This window comes from Coregonus clupeaformis, chromosome 8 (genome assembly GCF_020615455.1).
Source record: "Coregonus clupeaformis isolate EN_2021a chromosome 8, ASM2061545v1, whole genome shotgun sequence".
Lineage (NCBI taxonomy): Eukaryota > Metazoa > Chordata > Actinopteri > Salmoniformes > Salmonidae > Coregonus > Coregonus clupeaformis.
The window spans coordinates 51,905,142-51,928,821 of record NC_059199.1 but is presented as its reverse complement, the minus strand read 5'-3'; the positions used below and the strand labels follow the sequence as shown (position 1 = coordinate 51,928,821).

At 43.1% G+C, this 23,680-nt stretch overlaps 3 protein-coding genes and 1 non-coding gene across 4 annotated transcripts in view; 3 read left to right on the top strand and 1 right to left on the bottom strand.

Moving 5' to 3' along the window:
• The window catches only part of LOC121571923 (ubiquitin-conjugating enzyme E2 E2-like), a 65,534-nt gene extending 52,045 nt beyond the window's left edge, over positions 1-13,489 (top strand). The window contains exon 7 of the mRNA XM_041883721.2: positions 13,020-13,489. Within this exon, the coding sequence (XP_041739655.1) occupies positions 13,020-13,023 (4 nt within the window). The 3' untranslated portion in view covers positions 13,024-13,489. The remainder of the gene's footprint in view (positions 1-13,019) is intronic.
• Positions 13,490-13,661: 172 nt separating this feature from the next.
• On the bottom strand, positions 13,662-18,336 carry LOC121572899 (NF-kappa-B inhibitor-interacting Ras-like protein 1). Its single transcript, XM_041884935.1, has 4 exons — positions 18,189-18,336; positions 17,903-18,013; positions 15,118-15,359; positions 13,662-14,824 (listed from the first exon to the last, which is right to left on the bottom strand). The coding sequence occupies exons 2-4, from the start codon at positions 17,994-17,996 to the stop codon at positions 14,582-14,584; spliced, it is 579 nt and encodes a 192-aa protein (XP_041740869.1). The 5' UTR covers positions 17,997-18,013; positions 18,189-18,336; the 3' UTR covers positions 13,662-14,581.
• A 1,088-nt stretch (positions 18,337-19,424) lies between these two features.
• On the top strand, positions 19,425-21,492 carry LOC121571922 (60S ribosomal protein L15). The gene is made up of 3 exons (XM_041883720.2): positions 19,425-19,638; positions 20,067-20,203; positions 21,133-21,492. Exons 1-3 carry the CDS (start codon positions 19,467-19,469, stop codon positions 21,436-21,438), a joined length of 615 nt encoding a protein of 204 aa, XP_041739654.1. The 5' UTR covers positions 19,425-19,466; the 3' UTR covers positions 21,439-21,492.
• On the top strand, positions 20,530-20,619 carry LOC121573098. Its single transcript, XR_006001977.1, has one exon. It is a non-coding gene; the product is annotated as a small nucleolar SNORD12/SNORD106 (small nucleolar RNA).
• Positions 21,493-23,680: the final 2,188 nt, after the last annotated feature.

Sequence of the window (23,680 nt, the reverse complement as noted above, 5' to 3'; positions counted from 1 at the left end):
TTTGCATATCTATAAAAAGGACTCTCCCCTGGGGAGGAAATGTCTAGCCCATGCTGCGTTGTTAGCTAGCTCTAAAAACCCAAAGTACTGCTGCTACCTACTGTACGTCTGAGCTGGTATTTCTGAAAGGAGTTTGTGTTTGTTCGGTAGTCATGATCATTGGAGTTGGACCCAGTGTTGGGATAATGGAGGCTGTTTTGCTTGCTGTGTTCATGGGTCCGTTGGGAAACTGTTGCCTCTTGTTATATTTTTAGATGTCTCTTTTCCAGAAGAGCCCTGTTTAGCACAACACATCAAAATACAATATACACATCAGTTTTATTTTTATCGCTTCGGTACTATACTGAACAAAAATATAAACGCAACAATTTCAGAGATTTGACTGAGTTACAGTTCATATAAGGAAATCAGTCTCTTTAAATTAATTCATTAGGCCCTAATCTATGGATTTCACATGACTGGGAATACAGATATGCGTCTGTTGGTCACAGACACCTTAAAAAAAAAAAGTAGGGGCGTGGCTGTTCATTGTAGCCTGTGGAATGTTGTCCCGCTCCTCTTCAATGGCTGTGCGAAGTTGCTGGATATTGGCGGGAACTGGAACACGCTGTCATACATGTTGATACAGAGCATCCCAAACATGCCCAATGGGTGACATGTCTGGTGAGTATGCAGGCCATGGAAGAACTGGGACATTTTCAGCTTCCAGGAATTGTGTACAGATCATTGTGACATGGGGCCATGTCACATGAGGTTATGGTGGCGGATGAAAGGCACGACAATTGCCATTAAAACTTTAATCGACAAAATGCAATTGTGTTCGTTGTCTGTAGTGTATGCCTGCCCATACCATAATCCCACTGCCACCATGTGGCACTCGTTCACAACGCTGACATCAGCAGACGTGGTCTGGGGTTGTGAGGCCGGTTGGACGTCCTGCCAAATTCTCTAAAACAACATTGGAGGAGGCTTATGGTAGAGAAATTAACATTAAATTCTCTGGCAACAGCTCTGGTGGACATTCCTGCAGTCAGCATACCAATTGCACGCTCCTTCAAAACTTGAGACATCTGTGGCATTGCAAGATACGTGTTTCAAATCTCTCTTAGAAGTGCTGAAAGTAATATGCTACAGTACTGTAAATTAGAGTACATTACACAGTTTTCACTTAGGCAATACACTTACCTTACCCAACAAAATAGACAGAAAATCTATAATTTCCATAATATCTATCCAATGTGTAATCAAAGGTGTGATCAATGAAGACATCCTCTACAATCATTCATGCAAAAAATATTTACTTTTTCTGATATAATTGCAACATAGGTGTACTGTCTAATCAAATGCAAGGAATTAAATGAATGAAAATAAAACATAACATTTAGCACGCATTCATTTGCATCAAGCCTGTCTTGAGCATTTGGCCATAAATTCCCATCCACATCACAGTGAATGTCCTCATTGTTCATGCACTGCGGGAAAAGCCTTTTGGCATGGCGAATCCAAGCTTGACATTGATCTGCATTAATGTCGTCACATGCCTCATCCATGGCCAGAAGGAGGGTGGCACCCTCATGGGGATGGCGATCGTACATCTTCCACCTCCATGCTGAAAAAAGAACCTCAATAGGGTTGAGGAAAGGAGAGTATGGGGGCAGGTATAGGGTCACAAATCAGGGATGGGCCCGAAACCATGCCTGAACCACCTCTGCATGGTGGAACCTGACATTGTCCCACACAATGACATATGTGACCCCTTCCCCTTGACAGGCCTGTTCAATTTCATTGAGAAACACAATGAGGTGTGCAGCGTGGTAGGATCCAAGTAATGGCCTACGTCCTACCACACCATCTTTAGAGATAGCTGCGCACATGGAGATGTTTCCCCCACATTGTCCAGGCACTTGGACGGTCGCCCGCTGGCCGATGAAGTTCCGCCCACAAAGATATACTTGTGATGGTTCACAGCAGCATTAAGCACCATCACCCTCTAAAAATATATTTTGGTTAGTTATTTTTATAGTATAGTTCAAATATGATATTGTGAAGTAGCATGTGCATCAAATAGTAACAGTAATACAGTATATCGTGCTGTACCTGAACATACTCGGTCCGCAGTTGTTTAACCTGGTTGATGTTTCTCTCAAAAGGCACCAGGTAAATGTGTTTCATAGATTCCTGGTGCCTCTTCAAAAGGCGGGCGATTGTTGGTAGGCTGATGGATGCCACATTGGCAAAGGTGTCATCGTTCTCCTCAATGGCCTGCTTTATTTCGGACAGCCGTATGTCATTCCTGGCCCTCACCATTTCCACCACTGCCCACTCCTGCTGGTTGGTCAGCACACGGCCACCACCATGGGGTCTTCTGTCAATTCTGAGGGTAGAACAGAGTATGCTGTCATTAGATCAAACTGTAAGAATACTGTAATGTTTTGTGAATTTACGTGCATTACAATATGTCATTTACTGTAAATGTAATGGTAAAGCATAGTGCATATCCTGCAGACTTACCGGCTTTCTTGGCGAAATGTTCTTATGATCAAATTGACAGTTGATCTTTTCAGATTGGGGTGAACAAATCTGGCAGCCTCGTCCATGGTAAGGCCTCTGTTTACCACATGGTCGACGACGATGGCCCGGACTTCATTAGACAGAACAGATCCCTGCCATCTGCCTCCCTCTCTCTGATGCCCACCTCTTTGAGGGGGCCCATGCCCACCTCTTTGACGGGGCCCATGTCCACGAGCGCTTTCATATCTTCCTCTCCCTTGCTGTCTATCCTGCTCCATGTTGAAAGAAATTGCAAGTGTTCACACACCCTTTTATATGGTGACCAATTGTGGTTACCACTATGTGAAATCAATTAGCAGTAACAAGTATCATGATTCATACATGTCATTTAATTTATACTTTACAGTCTGTAGTAAAAAAAAAAAAACGTTATTTCTGTAGTTCTCAAATTCTTTCAAATCTATAGGTATAAAAAACGGTTAAGTGATTAATCATTAAGCGCAGTTGGATTAAGTGATGGTCAAATGTATTTAAACAAATGAGAAGAGAATCATATGAAAAGTATTGTGAGCATTGCTTTGTGAAAGGCAATACCTTTATATGAAAGGTATTTCTAGATGAAACACTAATTAGGTTTGGTGAAAAAGTTACTGTGTGATTTTGTGTGTTGTACTTAGTCAATTGAAACGTGCTTAAAGTTTGGAAGAAACAGCCTTTTGATGATCTGTTTTTAGTTTTGTACGATGAGTTGTGAAATTCTACCACATACTTGAGAAAATAGTACCAAAGCGATTTAAAAAAAAACCTGTAAACTACACATCCATATACACGTGAACAAAATTTGAGTGAAATAAGCTTTTTGTGTGTATGGAACATTTCTAGAATCTTTTACTTCAGCTCATGAAACATGGGACTAACACGTTACATGTAGCGTTTATATTTTTGTTCAGTGTGTATATATATATATATTTTTCGCCAACTCCCTACAGTACCTCTGCAGACCCCCGGTTGTACAGTCGTGGTCAAAAGTTTTGAGAATGACACAAATACAAATTTTCACATAGTCTGCTCCTCAGTTTTGATGATGGCAATTTGCATATACTCCAGAATGTCATGAAGAGTGATCAGATGAATTGCAATTCAATGCAAAGTCCCTCTTTGCCATGAAAATGAACTTAATCCCATTTCCACTGCATTTTAGCCCTGCCACAAAAGGACCAGCTGACATCATGTCAGTGATTCTCTCGTTAACACAGGTGAGAGTGTTGACGAGGACAAGGCTGGAGATCACTCTGTCATGCTGATTGAATTAGAATAACAGACTGGAAGCTTTAAAAGGAGGGTGGTGCTTGAAATCATTGTTCTTCATCTGTTAACCATGGTTACCTGCAAGGAAACACGTGCCGTCATCATTGCTTTGCACAAAAAGGGCTTCACAGGCAAGGATATTGCTGCTAGTAAGATTGCACCTAAATCAACTATTTATCGGATCATCAAGAACTTCAAGGAGAGAGGTTCAATTGTTGTGAAGAAGGCGTCAGGGCGCCCAAGAAAGTCCAGCAAGCGCCAGGACCGTCTCCTAAAGTTGATTCAGCTGCGGGATCGGGGCACCACCAGTGCAGAGCTTGCTCAGGAATGGCAGCAGGCAGGTGCGAGTGCATCTGCACGCATAGTGAGGCCAAGACTTTTGGAGGATGGCCTGGTGTCAAGAAGGGCAGCAAAGAAGCCACTTCTCTCCAGGAAAAACATAATGGACAGACTGACTGATATTCTGCAAAAGGTACAGGGATTGGACTGCTGAGGACTGGGGTAAAGTCATTTTCTCTGATGAATCCCCTTTCCGATTGTTTGAGGCATCCGGAAACACCTTGTCCGGAGAAGACAAGGTGAGCGCTACCATCAGTCCTGTGTCATGCCAACAGTAAAGCATCCTGAGACCATTCATGTGTGGGGTTGCTTCTCAGCCAAGGGAGTGGGCTCACTCACAATTTTGCCTAAGAACACAGCCATGAATAAAGAATGGTACCAACACATCCTCCGAGAGCAACTTCTCCCAACCATCCAATAACAGTTTGGTGACGACCAATGCCTTTTCCAGCATGATGGAGCACCTTGCCATAAGGCAAAAGTGATAACTAAGTGGCTCGGGGAACAAAACATTAACATTTTGGGTCCATGGCCAGGAAACTCCCCAGACCTTAATCTCATTGAGAACTTGTGGTCGATCCTCAAGAGGCGCATGGACAAACAAAACCCCACAAATTCTGACAAACTCCAAGCCCAGAAGTTAATTGACAGCATGCCAGGGCGGATTGCAGAGGTCTTGAAAAAGAAGGGTCAACACTGCAAATATTGACTCTTTGCATAAACTTAATGTAATTGTCAATAAAAGCCTTTGACACTTATGGAATGCTTGTAATTATACTTCAGTATACCATAGTAACATCTGACAAACATATCTCATAACATTTACATTTTAGGCATTTGAGCAACTTACAAATTGGTGCATTCAACTTAGGATAGCCAGTGGGACAACCACCCTTTTTTTATGGAGGGAGGGAGGGAGGGGGGGGGGGTTAGAAGGATTACTGTTATACTATTCCAGGTATTCCTTAAAGAGGTAGTGTCTCCGGAAGTTGGTCAGTAACTCCGCTGTCGTGGGGGAGCTTGTTCCACCATTGGGGTGCCAGAGCAGCGAATAGCTTTGACTGGGCTGAGCGGGAACTGTGCTTCCATAGAGGTAGGGGGGCTAGCAGGCCAGAGGTGGATGAATGTAGTGCCCTCGTTTTGGGTGTAGGGTCTGATCAGAGCCTGAAGGTAAGGAGGTGCCGTTCCCCTCACAGCTCCGTAGGCAAGCACCATGGTTTTGTAATAGATGCGAGCTTCAACTGGAAGCCAGTGGAGTGTGCGGAGGAGCGGGTGACATGAGAGAACTTGGGAAGGTTGAACACCAGATGGGCTGCATAGTTCTGGATAAGTTGTAGGGGTTTAATGGCACAGGCAGGGAGCCCAGCCAACAGCGAGTTGCAGTAATCCAGATGGGAGATGACAAGTGCCTGGATTAGGACCTGTGCCACTTTGCAGCATGAACCTGTAGGATCGGGTCACCGCTTTGATGTTAGTGGAGAACGACAGGGTGTTGTCCAGGGTCACGCCAAGGTTCTTTGCACTCTGGGAGGAGGACAAAATGGAGTTGTCAACCGTGATGGCGAGATCATGGAGCGGGCAGTCCTTCCCCGGGAGGAAGAGCAGCTCCGTCTTGCCGAGGTTCAGCTTGTGGTGGTGATCCGACATCCACACTGATACAGTGGGGAAAAAAGTATTTAGTCAGCCACCAATTGTGCAAGTTCTCCCACTTAAAAAGATGAGAGGCCTGTAATTTTCATCATAGGTACACGTCAACTATGACAGACAAAATGAGGAAAAAAATCGAGAAAATCACATTGTAGGATTTTTAATGAATTTATTTGCAAATTATGGTGGAAAATAAGTATTTGGTCAATAACAAAAGTTTCTCAATACTTTGTTATATACCCTTTGTTGGCAATGACACAGGTTAAAAGTCTTCAAGGTTTTCACACACTGTTGCTAGTATTTTGGCCCATTCCTCCATGCAGATCTCCTCTAGAGCAGTGACACTGGGCAACACAGACTTTCAACTCCCTCCAAATATTTTCTATGGGGTTGAGATCTGGAGACTGGCTAGGCCACTCCAGGACCTTGAAATGCTTCTTACGAAGCCACTCCTTCGTTGCCCGGGCGGTGTGTTTGGGATCATTGTCATGCTGAAAGACCCAGCCACGTTTCATCTTCAATGCCCTTGCTGATGGAAGGAGGTTTTCACTCAAAATCTCACGATACATGGCCCCATTCATTCTTTCCTTTATACGGATCAGTCGTGCTGGTCCCTTTGCAGAAAAAACAGCCCCAAAGCATGATGTTTCCACCCCCATGCTTCACAGTAGGTATGGTGTTCTTTGGATGCAACTCAGCATTCTTTGTCCTCCAAACACGACGAGTTGAGTTTTTACCAAAAAGTTCTATTTTGGTTTCATCTGACCATATGACATTCTCCCAATCCTCTTCTGGATCATCCAAATGCACTCTAGCAAACTTCAGACGGGCCTGGACATGTACTGGCTTAAGCAGGGGGACACGTCTGGCACTGCAGGATTTGAGTCCCTGGCGGCGTAGTGTGTTACTGATGGTAGGCTTTGTTACTTTGGTCCCAGCTCTCTGCAGGTCATTCACTAGGTCCCCCCGTGTGGTTCTGGGATTTTTGCTCACCGTTCTTGTGATCATTTTGACCCCACGGGGTGAGATCTTGCGTGGAGCCCCAGATTGAGGGAGATTGTCAGTGGTCTTGTATGTCTTCCATTTCCTAATAATTGCTCCCACAGTTGATTTCTTCAAACCAAGCTGCTTACCTATTGCAGATTCAGTCTTCCCAGCCTGGTGCAGGTCTAGAATTTTGTTTCTAATAATAATAATAATAATAATAATATGCCATTTAGTAGACGCTTTTATCCAAAGCGACTTAGTCATGCGTGCATACATTTTTGTGTATGGGTGGTCCCGGGGATCGAACCCACTACCTTGGCGTTACAAGCGCCGTGCTCTATCAGCTGAGCTACAGTGTCCTTTGACAGCTCTTTGGTCTTGGCCATAGTGGAGTTTGGAGTGTGACTGTTTGAGGTTGTGGACAGGTGTCTTTTATACTGATAACAAGTTCAAACAGGTGCCATTAATACAGGTAACAAGTGGAGGACAGAGGAGCCTCTTAAAGAAGAAGTTACAGGTCTGTGAGAGCCAGAAATCTTGCTTGTTTGTAGGTGACCAAATACTTATTTTCCACCATAATTTGCAAATAAATTCATAAAAAATCCTACAATGTGATTTTCTGGAGAAAAAAAATCTCAATTTGTCTGTCATAGTTGACGTGTACCTATGATGAAGATTACAGGCCTCTCATCTTTTTAAGTGGGAGAACTTGCACAATTGGTGGCTGACTAAATACTTTTTTTCCCCACTGTATGTCTGCCAGACATGCAGAGATGCGATTCGCCACCTGGTTATCAGAAGGGGGAAAGGATAAAATGAATTGTGTGTCGTCTGCGTAGCAATGATAGGAGAGACCATGTGAGGATATGACAGAGCCAAGTGACTTGGTGTATAGAGAGAATAGGAGAGGGCCTAGAACTGAGCCCTGGGGGACACCAGTGGTGAGAGCATGTGGTGCGGAGACAGATTCTCGCCACGCCACCTGGTAGGAGCGACCTGTCAGGTAGGACGCAATCCAAGAGTGAGCAGCGCCAGAGATGCCCAACTCAGAGAGGTGGAGAGGAGGATCCTATGGTTCACAGTATCAAAGGCAGCAGATAGGTCTAGAAGGATAAGAGCAGAGGAGAGAGGGTTAGCTTTAGCAGTGCGGAGCGCCTTCGTGACACAGAGAAGAGCAGTCTCAGTTGAAACCAGTCTTGAAATCTGACTGGTTTGGATCAAGAAGGTAATTCTGAGCGAGATAGCAGGAGAGTTGGCTAGAGACGGCACGCTCAAGAGTTTTGGAGAGAAAAGAAAGAAGGGATACTGGTCTGTAGTTGTTGACATCGGCGGGATCGAGTGTAGGTTTTTTGAGGAGGGTGCAACTCTCACTCTCTTGAAGACGTGAGAGGGTGAGGTCAAAATAGGAAAGGAGTGGAAAGGAGGCAGAGAGAAATGAGTCAAAGGCAGATGTAGGGAGGTTAAAGTCACCCAGAACTGTGAAGGGTGAGCCATCCTCAGGAAAGGAACGTATCAAGGTGTCAAGCTCATTGATGAACTCTCCAAGGGAACCTGGAGGGCGATAAATGATCAGGATCATAACACTGAAGCAGCGAACTTTGTGAAGACCAATTCTTGTGTCATTCTCAAAACTTTTGACCACGACTGTATACCCCTGCCCTGGAGACACCAATTCCTCAAATTTTAAAGTGCGTTGGAGATAATTCCAAACGTAAGGTGCAAAAAAAGTAAAAGCAGATCTACCCAACTCAGTGGAGCTTGAAGAGATCTCCATAGATGGCCATCCCTGAGACCGCGTCTGGTATCTCGTACTTCTATAAGTTAACAATGAAGTAAGGTACGGCGGAAGTTTATGCAGGAAGGCTTTATAAACAAAAAGAGTGCAATACATTGATCTACGAGACTTCAAAGAGGGCCTGCCTTCTTTCTGATACAGAATGCAGTGTACTGAACTTATCGCCCGTAATACAGTGTAGTGTGTTATGATAAACTGCTTCCAATGGCTTCAATACAGTGGCAGCTGCATTCATAATCATATAGACAATATCCTCATAGTCTATAACCGTATGAATGTCGACTGAATGATTTGTGTTCTCCTATTTAATGAAAGGCATGACCTATTCCTGTAAACTAAGCCCATTTTCATTCTTAATTTCTTAACTAATTCATCAACATACTTTTTGAAAGATAGCTTTTTATCAATCCAGATGCCCAGATATTTATAAGGGGGGACACGATCAATGAGGGCACCCTCCGATGTGCGTACGCATAGATCATCGGATACATTTTTATGTGATTTGGAGAGTAACATGTACTTGGTTTTACTTACATTAAGTACCAATTTCAATTCAACAAAGGTTAAGCACACTGTAGATAAACGTTTTGAAACTGAAAATTAAATGAGTGTTAAATTGAGTGTTTCCAAACGGTTTCTGGCAGCTAGGCAGATGGGTTTCCCCTCTTCAGTTTATTCTGATTCATTCTGATTCATATCACCGGGTGGTTTTACTCTATGCGTCTCCTGAAGGCCTTGTGGGAACAGAACGGATATTAGAGATGTGGTTTATATCCAGCCAGGGAGGGAACACCTCTGGGGAAACAAGACAAGAGAGAAGAAGTAAACCCACCATAAAGCATAACAACGATAAACTGTGTGAATCAATTACATCAAACTGACTGCTAGTGTTTCGTGAATGAAGAAAACAGCCTTGACGCATTCCCATTACTCCTGGAATACTAAGTAAATATTCCCTTTACATTACTGAAAAGAAGGTTCACTCACAGGCCAATTACCCACAGAAATAGAATAGATAGTATTATTTATATATATATATATATACTGCATCTCTGTGCGATTGCCATTATCAGGAATGGGTAGTGTTTCTATAGTCTTTCAGCCGCTCTGTTGAAGTGGTGTCATTATGCTATATTTTCTGTTATGACTGCCTAGTGTACATTAACACTGTGTTTCTGGTTATTGCTATTAAAAAGAGGTAGTGCCAGCAGCTGCTAGTGGGTTAGAGATGATGTGATGACAGACGGTACACATAAAGAGGACAGTATCTGCACTTAGACATATTCCTGGCAAGCCAAGGTGTCAAGTGAGAGTTGAGATACAGACTGGAGCCAGGAGTTGCATTCATTATGCTGGCCCCTGATACAACTGGCCTGTTTATTTCTTTCTTTTTTCACCTTTATTTAACCAGGTAAGCCAGTTGAGAACAAGTTCTCATTTACAACTGCGACCTGGCCAAGATAAAGCAAAGTAGTGCGATAAAAACAACAACACAGAGTTACATATGGGGTAAACAAAACATAAAGTCAAAAATACAACAGAAAATATATATACAGTGTGTGCGAATGTAGTAAGTTATGGAGTAAGGCAATAAATAGGCCATAGTGCAAAATAGTTACAATTTCATATAACACTGGAATGATAGATGTGCAAATAGAGATACTGGGGTTCAAATTAGCAAAATAAATAACAATATAGGGATGAGGTAGTTGGGTGGGCTAATTTCAGAAAGGCTGTGTACAGGTGCAGTGATCGGTAAGCTGCTCTGACAACTGACGCTTAAAGTTAGTGAGGGAGATAAGTGTCTCCAGCTTCAGAGATTTTTGCAGTTCGTTCCAGTCATTGGCAGCAGAGAACTGGAAGGAATGGCAGCAGAGAACTGGAAGGAATGGCAGCAGAGAACTGGAAGGAATGGCAGCAGAGAACTGGAAGGAATGGCAGCAGAGAACTGGAAGGAATGGCAGCAGAGAACTGGAAGGAATGGCAGCAGAGAACTGGAAGGAATGGCAGCAGAGAACTGGAAGGAATGGCAGCAGAGAACTGGAAGGAATGGCAGCAGAGAACTGGAAGGAATGGCAGCAGAGAACTGGAAGGAATGGCGGCCAAAGGAGGCTGTGTACTGTGTACTCTCACAGGGATGACCATTTGTATTTACACTTGGACGATTAGCCCCAATTGTGGGCAAAAGGATTCCAAATAAACAAACAAGCAAGCAAAAAAACAGTATCACAGAAGTAAACAATAACGTTTTGGAGAAGCAGAAAAATGAGCTATTGCACTTGTTTACCTCACTGATGCATTGAGTGTAGACATTTTGATGGTTCTTCATCAGAAACAGTCTCCCAGCTGAAATGTGGACTGATCTCGCCCCACCTTCCCTTTCTCTCTCTCTGTCTGTATCCTGTCTCTCTGAGGTCAGAAAATAAGCCCCTGTCTGTTATTGAACTGAATGACAACACAACAGTGATTATTACAGTGTGGCGTATTGAACTGAAAGACTACACTGACTGCAGCATGGCATATCACCCCTGCCGGGAACATTACGTGACATTTGTCTGTTGGGGAGGAGAACAGACTCTCCTCTGTGGCTCTGCTGTGTATCACACACATCTGTTGTCAGAGAAACCACACAGGCTGGATGTTTTAATGTGAAATGATACAATACTTCTGTATACAGATTGTTGGCATAGAATTAGGAACTGGATTTTAGACTGACACTATCCTGTGTTTTTGGCATAGAATTAGGTACTGTATTTTATACAGAGATTGTGCTGTGTTTTTGGCATAGAATTAGGTACTGTATTTTATACAGAGATTGTCCTGTGTTTTTGGCATAGAAGTATTTTTTTAGGGGTGATAACACTTATGTTTCACATTGATTTCTAATTAGTTTTTCTGTTAGCATGAATGTTAAGCGTGCATTTTGGACGATGAGTAATGACTAGGTGTCGTAGATCATTTCTGTGTTTACATTACTCAATACTGGTGGGTGGTGTTAATCCAGTGGACTATCAGGAGCTCCATTCAACCCCTGTCAACTTGTCTTATGTCACTGAGCAAATAAACTGCATAGCACTCTAGCTTTGTTTTGTTTTTACTACGAGGCGATGACCTGACTCATGGCAGGTTACGTTGGTTATGAGTTACATCGATAATGCTGTGAATTATATATAAGGAATTATTATTACAATGAAGATGCCTACATTTAAGTTGTTCTGTTTTCTAAAACACAAGTATTAGCATTTTAATGTGTTAGTTAACCTTTACTTTTGTGAGCTAGTTATTAGTTTGAGATAACAGCCATTTTAGAAGGCATCAATCTCTATAAATCATATAGAATGTGTTTGTATGTTCTACAGAGAAGCCAAGTGTAAAGCACTATATTATTGCATTCCTTCATCACTCTGTATTTTTGTCTTTCACCATTCATGTCTCCAATGCCATGAAACAGTGCAATGTACTCTATGTTGCCTGTTTGTGCCCTTGCAGTGCGGGTCCAAAAGGAGACAACATCTATGAGTGGAGATCCACCATCCTGGGACCACCAGGCTCTGTGTATGAGGGAGGAGTCTTCTTCCTAGATATCGCCTTCACACCAGACTACCCCTTCAAACCACCCAAGGTAAAGACTCCAATCAAAACAGCTGACTCAAACAATGAATAGAACATTCCTCGAGATTACACAGCTTTGTAGGCTACCACTTTCTCACTAGAGAAGGGAACTTGTTATTGCTATGTTGACCGCTGGAGGAAGCGATTGCGCTTGGATTTTATTAAAATGCAGGGCCTCTAGTTAATGGTCAATTTAACCAAACCAACCAACCAAACCAGGCAAAAAATGGCTTGAATAGAAATGTGGCTTCCATGATTAGACTGAACATGGGTTTCCATCCTCCAAGCATTGTTGAGCAGATTCTGTTTGTGTTTCTTTCAGGATCTACCACTGTAACATCAATAACAGTATTGATCTAGAGAAACTTTGTTGTTTCCTAGGTGACATTCCGTACCAGGATCTACCACTGTAACATCAACAGTCAGGGTGTGATCTGTCTGGACATCCTGAAGGATAACTGGAGCCCCGCCCTTACCATCTCCAAGGTGCTGCTGTCCATCTGCTCCCTGCTCACTGACTGCAACCCCGGTAAGACCTAAGACACCACATACTACTGTAATGCGGGTTTGATTGAATTAATTAATTACAGTGGTTGATTTGAAGTACATTGTGGAGTCGAATTTCAAACATTGTCATATGTGGAATTCCGTGTGTGTGCGTGCTGGCAGGTCAAAGCTATTGTTGATGCCTTATCTATAACTCTGTGTATTCTCCACCCCTCACAGCTGACCCTCTGGTAGGAAGCATCGCCACCCAGTACACAACCAACAGACCAGAGCACGACAGGATAGCCAAACAGTGGACCAAGAGATACGCCACATAGACACACAAGACTGGGTCGTATTCATTAGGGACTGAAACGGGGAGGAACTACTTGGACTTGTCCAATAAGAAACGTTAATTTCTGTTTCCCGTTGCATACCCTAATGACTACAACCCTGAGCAACATGAGAGGGGGAGGTGTCACCCTTATAAGATGACTCTGGGACGGTTGGGGTCAGGAGTGGGAAGATTTTTATCTTGGAATTTAAGTAATCTCCTGATATTGTTTATGGTATTTTTTAAGTTCTCGGCCCGTATATTATAATGAAGATTTTGGTAATAATGCTTTTCTATGTGTTTCCTTAACGTTCTGTAAATGATGCATTTTTTGCTAATTGTGCTTTGAAATGATATTAATTTTACAAAATTGGACTGCTTGTATAAAGGTGTGTCACACAGCATGATTTCCTGGTAGGATTCCAAATCTCATGTCAATTTCACGGATAATAAAGTTGCCGTTGGTGTAAGCTCTCTTGCATATCTATAATTTAATCTGCTAAAACATATTGCTGAAACATTGGTATTTTAGCCTATACAGCACATAATGTCTAGGTGTGTTGCTGATGAATACAGTCCCTCCATTTATTGTTAAATGGCGTTCAAACTGAAATACTTGTGCAGATGGACAGCAACAAACAAAACCAACTAAGTAGCAGCAAAAAATATTACATTTATTCTCACACACAAGACATGAAGGGCACAGGCAATGTTCCAATTACCTCTCCTTCCTCCAAAAGTGTGCATGTGTTCACTTCAATTCACTGAATTGCCCATGCCTCCACCAATCCAATGCTTTTAGATTTGTAGTAGTGAACGAGTGTACACTTCAGGAGAAAGGATATTATTTGGACGCACCACAGAAGCCAACAGACATTTCATTGAGACACAATGATGTCCTACATTTTATCCCATTCCTACCCACTAGAAATTTAAGTTTAGTAAAGTGACAAATAAATTAGTTAAACAAAATAAAAATTTACAAAGCTAATAAAGTACAGGTTTTTAAAAATATTTTAACAAAATCAACCATTTGGGGTGCAACTGATGAAAGACATTTAATAATCACAGACATGAGCAACAGACCTGATCAAGGTAGTACCATTTTTTTATTGCTACCGGTCCATACACTAGGTATTAAACTGGTAATATGCCATACACTAGATGGTAGTAGGCCATACACTAGGCAATAAGCCTCACTCCAAAAGGCGCATTAGATGGGCCTAGACCTTGCTGTAAAGCGGCTACTATTGCCCTCCCATAGGATGGGGCACACTGAAACCAGAGAGGTCTATGATACCACAAAGCAGGCTCACTCATTTAGCCAGCTAACTTCGATAAACATTAAGATACATCTCTTAATTTGCTAGTTCATTAAAAAAAGCTTAATTTTAATATGGGTTGTCTATGGAATGTCGAGTCAGTTACTATGTCTATGCCCATATTTCATGGCGATATGAAGTCAGAATATTAATTGAAGTTGGCTGGCTAACTCGTCAATCCTACTCTAACATCTCCCCCCTGAAGTACTTCCAACAGGCGCTCTTGAGGTTGAGTTCAGTTCATATGTCGTTGGACGGCGTGGCCTTGCTCTTACGTCCTGGAAGAGGGAAGGCAGACTTGCTCTGAGGCTGTGTGAGGCGGCTGGTGAGCATGGTGAAGGGTTCGATGAGAGAGTTCCTCTCAGTGACGCTGACCTCCCATAGCTTGACCTTCTCCCCCCGCGCCCACTGCTGCGCTGCCTCCTGCTCCACCTGACGACGCTCACGCAGGTCCGTCTTGTTCCCTAGCACGATCACCATCACCTGGAGGAAGACGGCGGAAGAAGGGACACTCCAACTAAACTTAACAACGATAGTATGAGGTTCTGATTTGTGTTTTGGTTTATAGTTGTTTTTTTCTGGCCAATGTGCTTCTACTTGCTCTTTGGGGTCTAGGCCGGGTTAGAATAAAAGCACTGTGACAACTGCTGATGTAAATTGATTAGCTGTTTGTGGCCAAAACATTCAACGAAACCTGGCTCATTTGACTTTTTATTTATTTAAACCACACACACTTAACCCTTAGGGCGAGTTTCAATCATTCACAATCCCAGTACCTCTTTCTTGTCTCTGGATTTGTCTATCTCTTTCTTGAGGACGTCCACCTTCTTGAAGGACTCCAGGCTGTCCACACTGTAGACCAGCACAAAGCCGTCTGCCACAGAGTAGTAGTGCTTGGGAAGGTCCAGGCCCTCGTGGAGCCCCCTGGTGTCATAGAGACGTAACTGTTCCTTCACGCCACGATCTGTCTCCACCGATGCCACATACACATCCTCCTGGGTCTCAGTGGACTCTGAACCTGCAACAGACAGAAGACAATGGATCATTCAATGGTTGTGTTCAACACAACAGTCTAGTAGGTAATGTAGGTAGGCAGTGCTCACTCAACTCTCGGTTAAATACAGTATTTATATTCTATAGCAGGGGTATTCAACTCTTAAAGGCGCTGCATGGTCAATCCAAATAAAATCTTAATGGTTGCATACACATATTTAGCAGCTGTTATTGCGGTTGTAGTGAAATGCTTGTCTTCCTAGCTCCAACAGTGCAGTAATATGGTCCAGTAATGTGGTCCTCTGTAGCTCAATTGGTAGAGCATGGCGCTTGTAACGCCAGGACAGTGGGTTCGATCCCCGGGACCACTCATAAGTAAAAATGTATGCCCACATGACTAAGTCGCTTTGGATAAAAGCGTCTGCTAAATGACATTTATTATTATTATATCTAATAATTCACAACAATACACACAAATCTAAAAGCAAAACAATGGAATTAATAAATATATTAAATATTAGGACGAGCAATGTCGGAGTGTGTGTGTGTGTGTATAAATGTATATATGACAGAATGTATAGACATGGACAGTATGTGGATAGAATATGTAGTATATCTGTAGAACACGTAGGATAGAATAGTATATATACAGCAATTGTTGAATAGGATGGCATTGACTAGAATACAGTATATACATATGAAATGAGTAAAACAGTATGTAAACATTATTAAAGTGACCAGTGTTCCATTATTAAAGTGAGTAGTGATTCCATGTCTATAGGGCAGCAGTCTCTAAGGTGCAGGGTTCAGTAACGGGTGGTAGCCGGCTAGTGACAGTGACTATGTTCAAGGCAGGGTACTGGGTGGAGGCCGGATAGTGATGGCTATTCAACAGCCTGATGGCCTTAAGATAGAAGCTGTTTTTCAGTCTCTCGGTCCCAGCTTTGATGCACCTGTACTGACCTCTCCTTCTGGATGATAGCGGTGTGAACAGGTGGTGGCTCGGGTGGTTGATGTCCTTGATGATCTTTTTGGCCTTCCTGTGACATTGAGTACTGTAGGTGTCCTGGAGGGCAGGCAATGTGCCCCCAGTGATGCGTTGGGAAGACCGCACCACCCTCTGGAGAGCCCTGTGGTTGTAGGTGGTGCAGTTGCAGTACCAGGTGGTGATACAGCCCAACAGGATGCTCTCAATGGTGCATCTGTAAAATTTTGTGAGGGTCTTAGGGGCCAAGCCAAATTTCTTCAGCCTCCTAAGCTTGAAGAGGCACTGTTGCGCCTTCTTCATCACACTGTCTGTGTGGTTGGACCAGTTCAGATAGTCAGTGATGTGTACACCGAGGAACTTGAAGCTTTTCACCTTCTCGATGTGGATGGGGGAGTGCTCCCTCTGCTGTCTCCTGAAGTCCACGATTAGCACCTTCGTTTTGTTGACGTTGAGGGAGAGGTTATTTTCCTGGCACCACTCCGCCAGGGCCCTCACCTCCTCCCTGTAGGCTGTCTCGTCATTGTTGGTAATCAGGCCTACTACTGTTGTGTCGTCTGCAAACTTGATGATTGAGTTGGAGGCATTCGTGGCCACGCAGTCATGGGTGAACAGGGAGTATAGGAGGGGGCTGAGCATGCACCCTTGTGGGGCCCCTGTGTTGAGGATCAGCGTAGTGGAGGTGTTGTTGCCTACCTTCACCACCTGGAGGCGGCCCGTCAGGAAGTCCAGCACCCAGTTGCACAGGGTAGGGTTCAGACCCAGGTCCCGAGCTTAATGATGAGCTTGGAGGGTACTGTGGTGTTGAAGGCTGAGCTGTAGTCAATGAGCAGCAATCCGACGTCTGCATTGGCCGTTCAGCATTTACAATGATACAGCCTTTGTAGAATTCAGGGAATTCATACATCTTGGCTTCGTGGAGCAGTGCAGAGCTGTTGTTTATACAGTACCTCCCGCCCTCACCTCCAATCAACAAATCATGTCAATGCAGAGTTATATGGAGCATTGTTACGAAATTTGAGAGGAGCACATCAATGCCATATGGAGCTCAATTTGGTCTCTGCTTGCCTCCAGAGGATCCGCAATTGTGTCACACCATCCATATGGCGCCTCAGACCACATTTATAGATTAAGCATAAATTGGCTCTTACAAAATTTGAGAGGCGCATGGCGATGCGGTACGGACCTCAATTTGGCCTCTGCGTGCCTCCGGTGCTTCGCAATTGCGTCACATCATCCATACCGCGCCTCTGACCACATTTTCGGATCAAGCATAAATTGGCTCTAAAGCCACAACAAGCTCACACCATGCTGGACGGTATTTAGCAGTTCTCTGCTTCATCCCAGACCATGGTCTTCAATACACCGTCATATGAAGCCATGCATATACTTAGTTACAGATTTAATCTGCTAAAGTTGATAGTGAAAGAAAAGAAGAACACTGTTTTGTTCCAAATAACTGGACATTACAGGCTACATTTTCCAATACAATGCTAATTCCTCTTGAACACTACAAACACATTTTACACAGTGTTCATCTCTCACAAGCACAGCCAAATTCAAGTTTACCGTCATTAACTTACCAACAGCGTGATTTCCATACAACAGCTGTTCAAGGATGGCTGTTTTTCCTACAGATGCCAAACCACACACCACAACTTTGCAGCCTTTCCCCATTTCGATAACGCAAAAACCTGCAATAGCAGAAAAAGAAATGTAAAATAGCTAGAAGATGAGCTGGCTAACTACTAGTTGGCTAGTCAACTAGTTGAAGCATCAAATATTTGCTCATTGTTCTATCTATGGAAGCATCTTCCTCAACATCGTATCCAAAGTTAAGTAGCTAGCTTTATACGATAAAACACGTACCTTGGTTTAAAAGCTGGCAGAGTTGGACAAATGGAGAGATTACAATTATTATTGCAATAAACTGGGTATCTATGTTACTTTGAAGTTATTTAGCTAGCTAACGTTAGCTAAAATCACAGCATCCATTCTGTCTTTTGACAACAAGGAAGTTCCAATGATTCTCTACGCGCATGTTCACAGGCGGGGTTTGGGGTGTAAAATTTTGAGAAAAAATGCACTGTATAAAAATAATATATACATTTATTTGTAATATGCATTAATAAATGTAAAAGAAAAACGTATATTACCAGCTGCCAATGAAAATGGTAAAATCGATAAAAGTGTAGTGGACCAAATTTCAAAGCACAATGTATAAAAGTAGCTACTTTTATTTAAATCTGGTTGTGATTTTCAGTTCTAAAATGTAAAAACCATCAAAATCAGGTTATGAAGTTATGTGAAAAGTATATGAAAAATATGAACATTATTGGAATAAACTACAATACCCAGGCGTCTGACCAGAACTGTGTCACTGACGTTTTCATAAAGCATGCTGGGTACGTTTTCTCTTTCTTTCCGGCTTATACGCCATCATGTAAGCGAGTATTTTATTGTTTTTCAGAATGTAGAATCCATCAAAAATCTGAATTAAAACGTTACCATCAGGTTGTATAGTTATGGATTTGGTTAACGGGATGCTTAGTTAATAACATAGTACTTCCATTTCTGCATTTTAATGTAGGAAAATATGAATATTGCATTGTGTACCCGAAATAGTGCACGGGTCTATTTTGTACTGCCACGGAGCGAGGGTAGAAAGTTATTAGCCAATGACATTCAGTGTTTATAAAAATGTGTGTATTTGGTGCGTTCGAGGTTTTTCTTCTGACTATTTGGTGTTTTTGGAACTTAAGTGGTTGTGTGCTATTGAGTACTAGCCGGCTAACTAGCTACCTATCTAGTGTGTAGGACTGTAGGCATCGGGGCCTACCGCGAGCCTCATGCTACCCGAATACAAATTTCCAGTGGGTCTAGAATTAAACAGAAATGATCCCAAAAGCACTAACTCGAAGATGTCATTCATGACTTCAATAGTTAAAGGTACGTTGTAAACAAAGTAAACGTGCTGGTTGGCTAGCTAGCCAACTTGGCCAAATCATGGCGTTTAATGAAGATTAGGTAGCTACCAAACGTTACTTTTCGGTGCCTTTTTCCCTCCAACTAACTGCAAAATCACAACATAGAATGGTGATCATTAGCAACATATTTCTCTTTGCCTTTTCTCACAGTTAGTCCAAGATGGGAGCGTACAAATATATGCAGGAGCTATGGCGCAAGAAGCAGTCCGACGTGATGCGCTTCCTCTTGCGCGTCCGTTGCTGGCAGTACCGTCAGCTCTCTGGTCTCCACCGTGCGCCTAGACCCACCAGACCCGACAAGGCCCGCAGACTAGGGTACAAGTGCAAACAAGGTGGGTGTCTGTTTCATTCAAATCGTAGAATGCAGACTGAATCTTCTTGGGTAATGTTATAGACTCATGTAACTTTGCAGTACTGGTAATCTGTTGCATGCTTATGCTTCATAGTTGATCGTTTCTCACTCATGTCACCTTTGATCCTCAAGTTTGCCACATGAGGCAGGGTGTAGGATGTTGTCTGATGCATTGGTGTGATAAGTTAAAGATGTAATATGTTGTAGCCCTATTGCTGTGATTAGGCAGTAATGGTATTCTTATCCGATTAAGTGTTGATTCACATGAAAGGTGGACCAAGTGGTTGTGCCATTAATGTCCTCTTTTATTATTTGACATGTTGCTGATCTCATATGACAGGCTGTTATTTACTATGTCCTTTATTTGACATGTCATTGATATCTTCCTGACTTCTCTCCATATAACAGGCTACGTCATCTACCGTGTCCGCGTTCGCCGTGGAGGCCGCAAGCGCCCCGTGCCCAAGGGTGCCACCTACGGCAAGCCCGTCCACCATGGTGTCAACCAGATCAAGTTCGCCCGCAGCCTCCAGTCCACTGCTGAGGTAAGTGCTCCTGTACAGGTGCATCTCCCAAGTTGTGGTCTGATTGCACACTTCAGGGAGAAGTTACTATGAACTGCACAAGGATGTCACTGATCTGACTTAATTTGGCAAATGGATGCTCGATTCCGAATCTAACATTTGCCCCACTTCTAGGCACTTGTGCAGATATGAACATATTGGATAGGTAAAAGTAATTTAATATTGGCCCCATTGTCCTCTGATAGGCATGTTGGAATTTGCCATTTTGCTTACTGTGGTGCTCTTTTCTGAAACAAGGCTCACATTTCAAATTGCACCCCTTTCATCAACACCGTTAATGCATCCTCAATGTGGTTAATGATGCTCAACTTTTTTCCCCAGCTTATCGACTATGGTGAAACCTGTCTGAAATAAGCCAATTTGTCTGAAACCACAGGGAAAATAATGCATTGTTTACAAAAGTATCTTGGTTGTATTTAAAACGGTATTGTATTGAAAACTAAGTGAATGGTATTCTCTTCACATTGGACTTGGTGATTACTTTAATGTCGAGTCTAATCCATATGTGTATGCCTCACTCTCAAATGAATGTGACATGGTGCAATGATTTCCTCATTTCAGATCTTTCCCATACATTTGAGATTTAAGCATACAGCTAGAATTGCTCAACAGATGGTGTGTAATGTGGATGAGGTAGAGGTAGATGAAATTGAAGGTGGTGTAACTGGGGATAAAAACCTTGCCGCAGGGGGCCATGCACAGTCTGGGGTCTGCAGTGCGATCACTAGACCAGCCCCCGGCATAATGTTCTATCCGTTATGAAATGTTGAGTGGTTTCACCTGCATTTGTGGTTGTGTGGAACACCTCTGCATATCAGTGATTTTACATTTATACCTAAGTTTCTGGATGTGACTTGTCTGACCTGTTTGGTCTTCGGTCTCCCCAACAGGAGCGTGCTGGCCGACACTGTGGAGGCCTGAGGGTGCTAGCCTCCTACTGGGTAGGAGAGGACTCCACCTACAAGTTCTTTGAGGTGATCCTGATCGACACCTTCCACAAGGCTATCAGACGCAACCCTGACACCCAATGGATCACCAGGCCCGTGCACAAGCACAGGGAGATGCGTGGCCTGACATCCGCGGGCAAGAAGAGCCGCGGCCTGGGCAAGGGCCACAAGTTCCACCTGACCATGGGTGGTTCCCGCCGGGCAGCCTGGAAGAGACGCAATACCCTGCAGCTGCACCGCTACCGCTAGAGGGTGTCTGTACATTTAAAGAAATAAACACATGCCTTTTTATGGTGACAAATTGTTGGTCTGATGTGTTGTATTTTTAAGGGCTGTTCATTTTGGGTGTAGGAGCTGCCATTTGATATATTGGGCGATAAAGTTATACAGATAGTGGTTAGTAACTAGGATAAGCGAAACTGACATACTAGCATTTTCACAAACTTGTGAAATGTGATTCATGGAAAGGCACCCTGTCAGAACTATTGACCAATATGACAGCAAGAGGAACTGATTTGAACCAGTGTCTACAGTGCACGCTTTGTCATTACATCTAGGTTTTCCTCAGGATGGGTTAATGTGTTTTGGGGGATAATAGTAAGTGAACCTGTGTCGAGTGCCCTAGAGCAGAGCACTCGACACGTTTCTGGAGAGCTACTGTCCTGTAGGTTGTCTTCAACACTGATCTAGCACACCTGACTAATACTTAGTTGGTTAATAAGCTGAATCAAGTTGGTGACAACTGGGGTTTGAGCAAAAACCTACAGGAGTGTAGTGCTCCAGGAACGGTTTTGGAGAGCCCCGACCTAGAGGTTAAAGAAGTGGGACAGCATCTGGAGGGTGGTGGGTTCGAGTCCCAGGTCAGAAGGGAGAATCTTTTCAAAGATGAAAAAGTATAGTTGTCTTCTCATTGAATAAAATATATTTGTCACTCAATTGACAATGTATGGGCTAAATGTCAGTTTAATTATTAATCTAAACTGGAAGACATATTTTAAGTTGGACTATAAATGCCTTAATATCACACATTAGACTGCTCAACATTAAGCACAGGTTTTAAGCTAAATGGTAAAGTAACACGATGTGAAGCACTGGCCTCTTCCCCCTAACCTGTTGCACCACTACTCAGTTCAACGTAAAGAGGCAATCCACTGTTTGAAAGGACTGAAAAGCTAGAGCAGCAAGGGCGTTGAGTTGGAGAACAATGTGGTGGTCATTTATATAACTTTCTCACATTTCTCCCAGGCCCGTTCTTACACAGATTCAGCTGGGGGCACTGCAGTGTTCACGTCACCGGTGACCAGAATTCCACCAAAACAAAAACTGAAGAAAGGCGTGGGCTTGTCTGTCTATTTTTTTCATTGTGGTGGCAGAGGAAGCCAAAGAACCAGGGAAATGGGAGCTGGTCAGGAGAAGTCTTCTTTGGGATATGGCTGCTCCAAACCCATCAAGGCAGCTTGGTACAGTGGGGTGGTGGTTTCCATGTCTGTCAAGCAACTGAGTGAAGCAGGAAATCTACAAAGCTGACTTCAAATTCTCTTAAAATCAATGTGTGTTACTGTCGTATTTGAAGTGAACTTCCATTGTCCTCTGAGAGTTGTTGAAAGATCCTTGTCCTACTTATCTTCAAATTTGGTCCTCGTTCATGCACCGACCTTGGTTGAAAAGCGAGGTAGCCACATTATTCTTGTTGACAAGGAAGTGTGTGGGAGATCTAGTGAAACAGCTCGTCAGAGTCAGTTTCACCTGTTCTGGGACAGAGGGTGCTGCTGGAGAAATTATGTGGTTCATCCCATTTCAACCAAGGTGCATGGAGTCAGGAACAAAGTGGGTGAAGACATGAGAGGTTTTCAACAACTCTTTGGGTTCCATTTGTCCCTCGCATGGTTGAATATAATACCTCCCATATATCCAGAGGATGCTGCAGTAAGGTCAACCAGCTACTCAATTTCATTGATGTCCCGCAGAACAACTACTTCATTATTTTCCTCCTTGGTTAGCTATATGAAAACACACTAGTGTACAGATCTGATCTGTGATTGCTGTGCTTTGCTACATGTGATGTCTACTTTGCTGCATGTGTTTCGAATGCACATGCAGACCTACACCCAGATATCTACATTTTGCCCTCGTTCCTGAGTAAAGAAACAAGCTGTTACCTGTGTGTGTCATTCTGCATGTGCCTGCCCTCATGTTGCCTCCCGTCTCTGTGGCCTCTGCCTCACCTCTTGGACACGAGGATCATTTTTCTCCTATCATGCCCTACAGTGAGAGTGTAGGTTACCGAAGAGACTGTTAGCAGCATTGTTACAGTATCAAAACAGTTTTGCCAAAAATAAGGTCTGTGGTTCTATGAGATAATCTTCATCAGCTAATGTAACTTTCTGTGAATTTTGAAGCATTTATGTAAAAAAAAAAAAAGCACATTAAGGCTTCATAATTCATAAAGGTCATGTTAACTGACTGATATTATCTCATAGAACAAAACGTA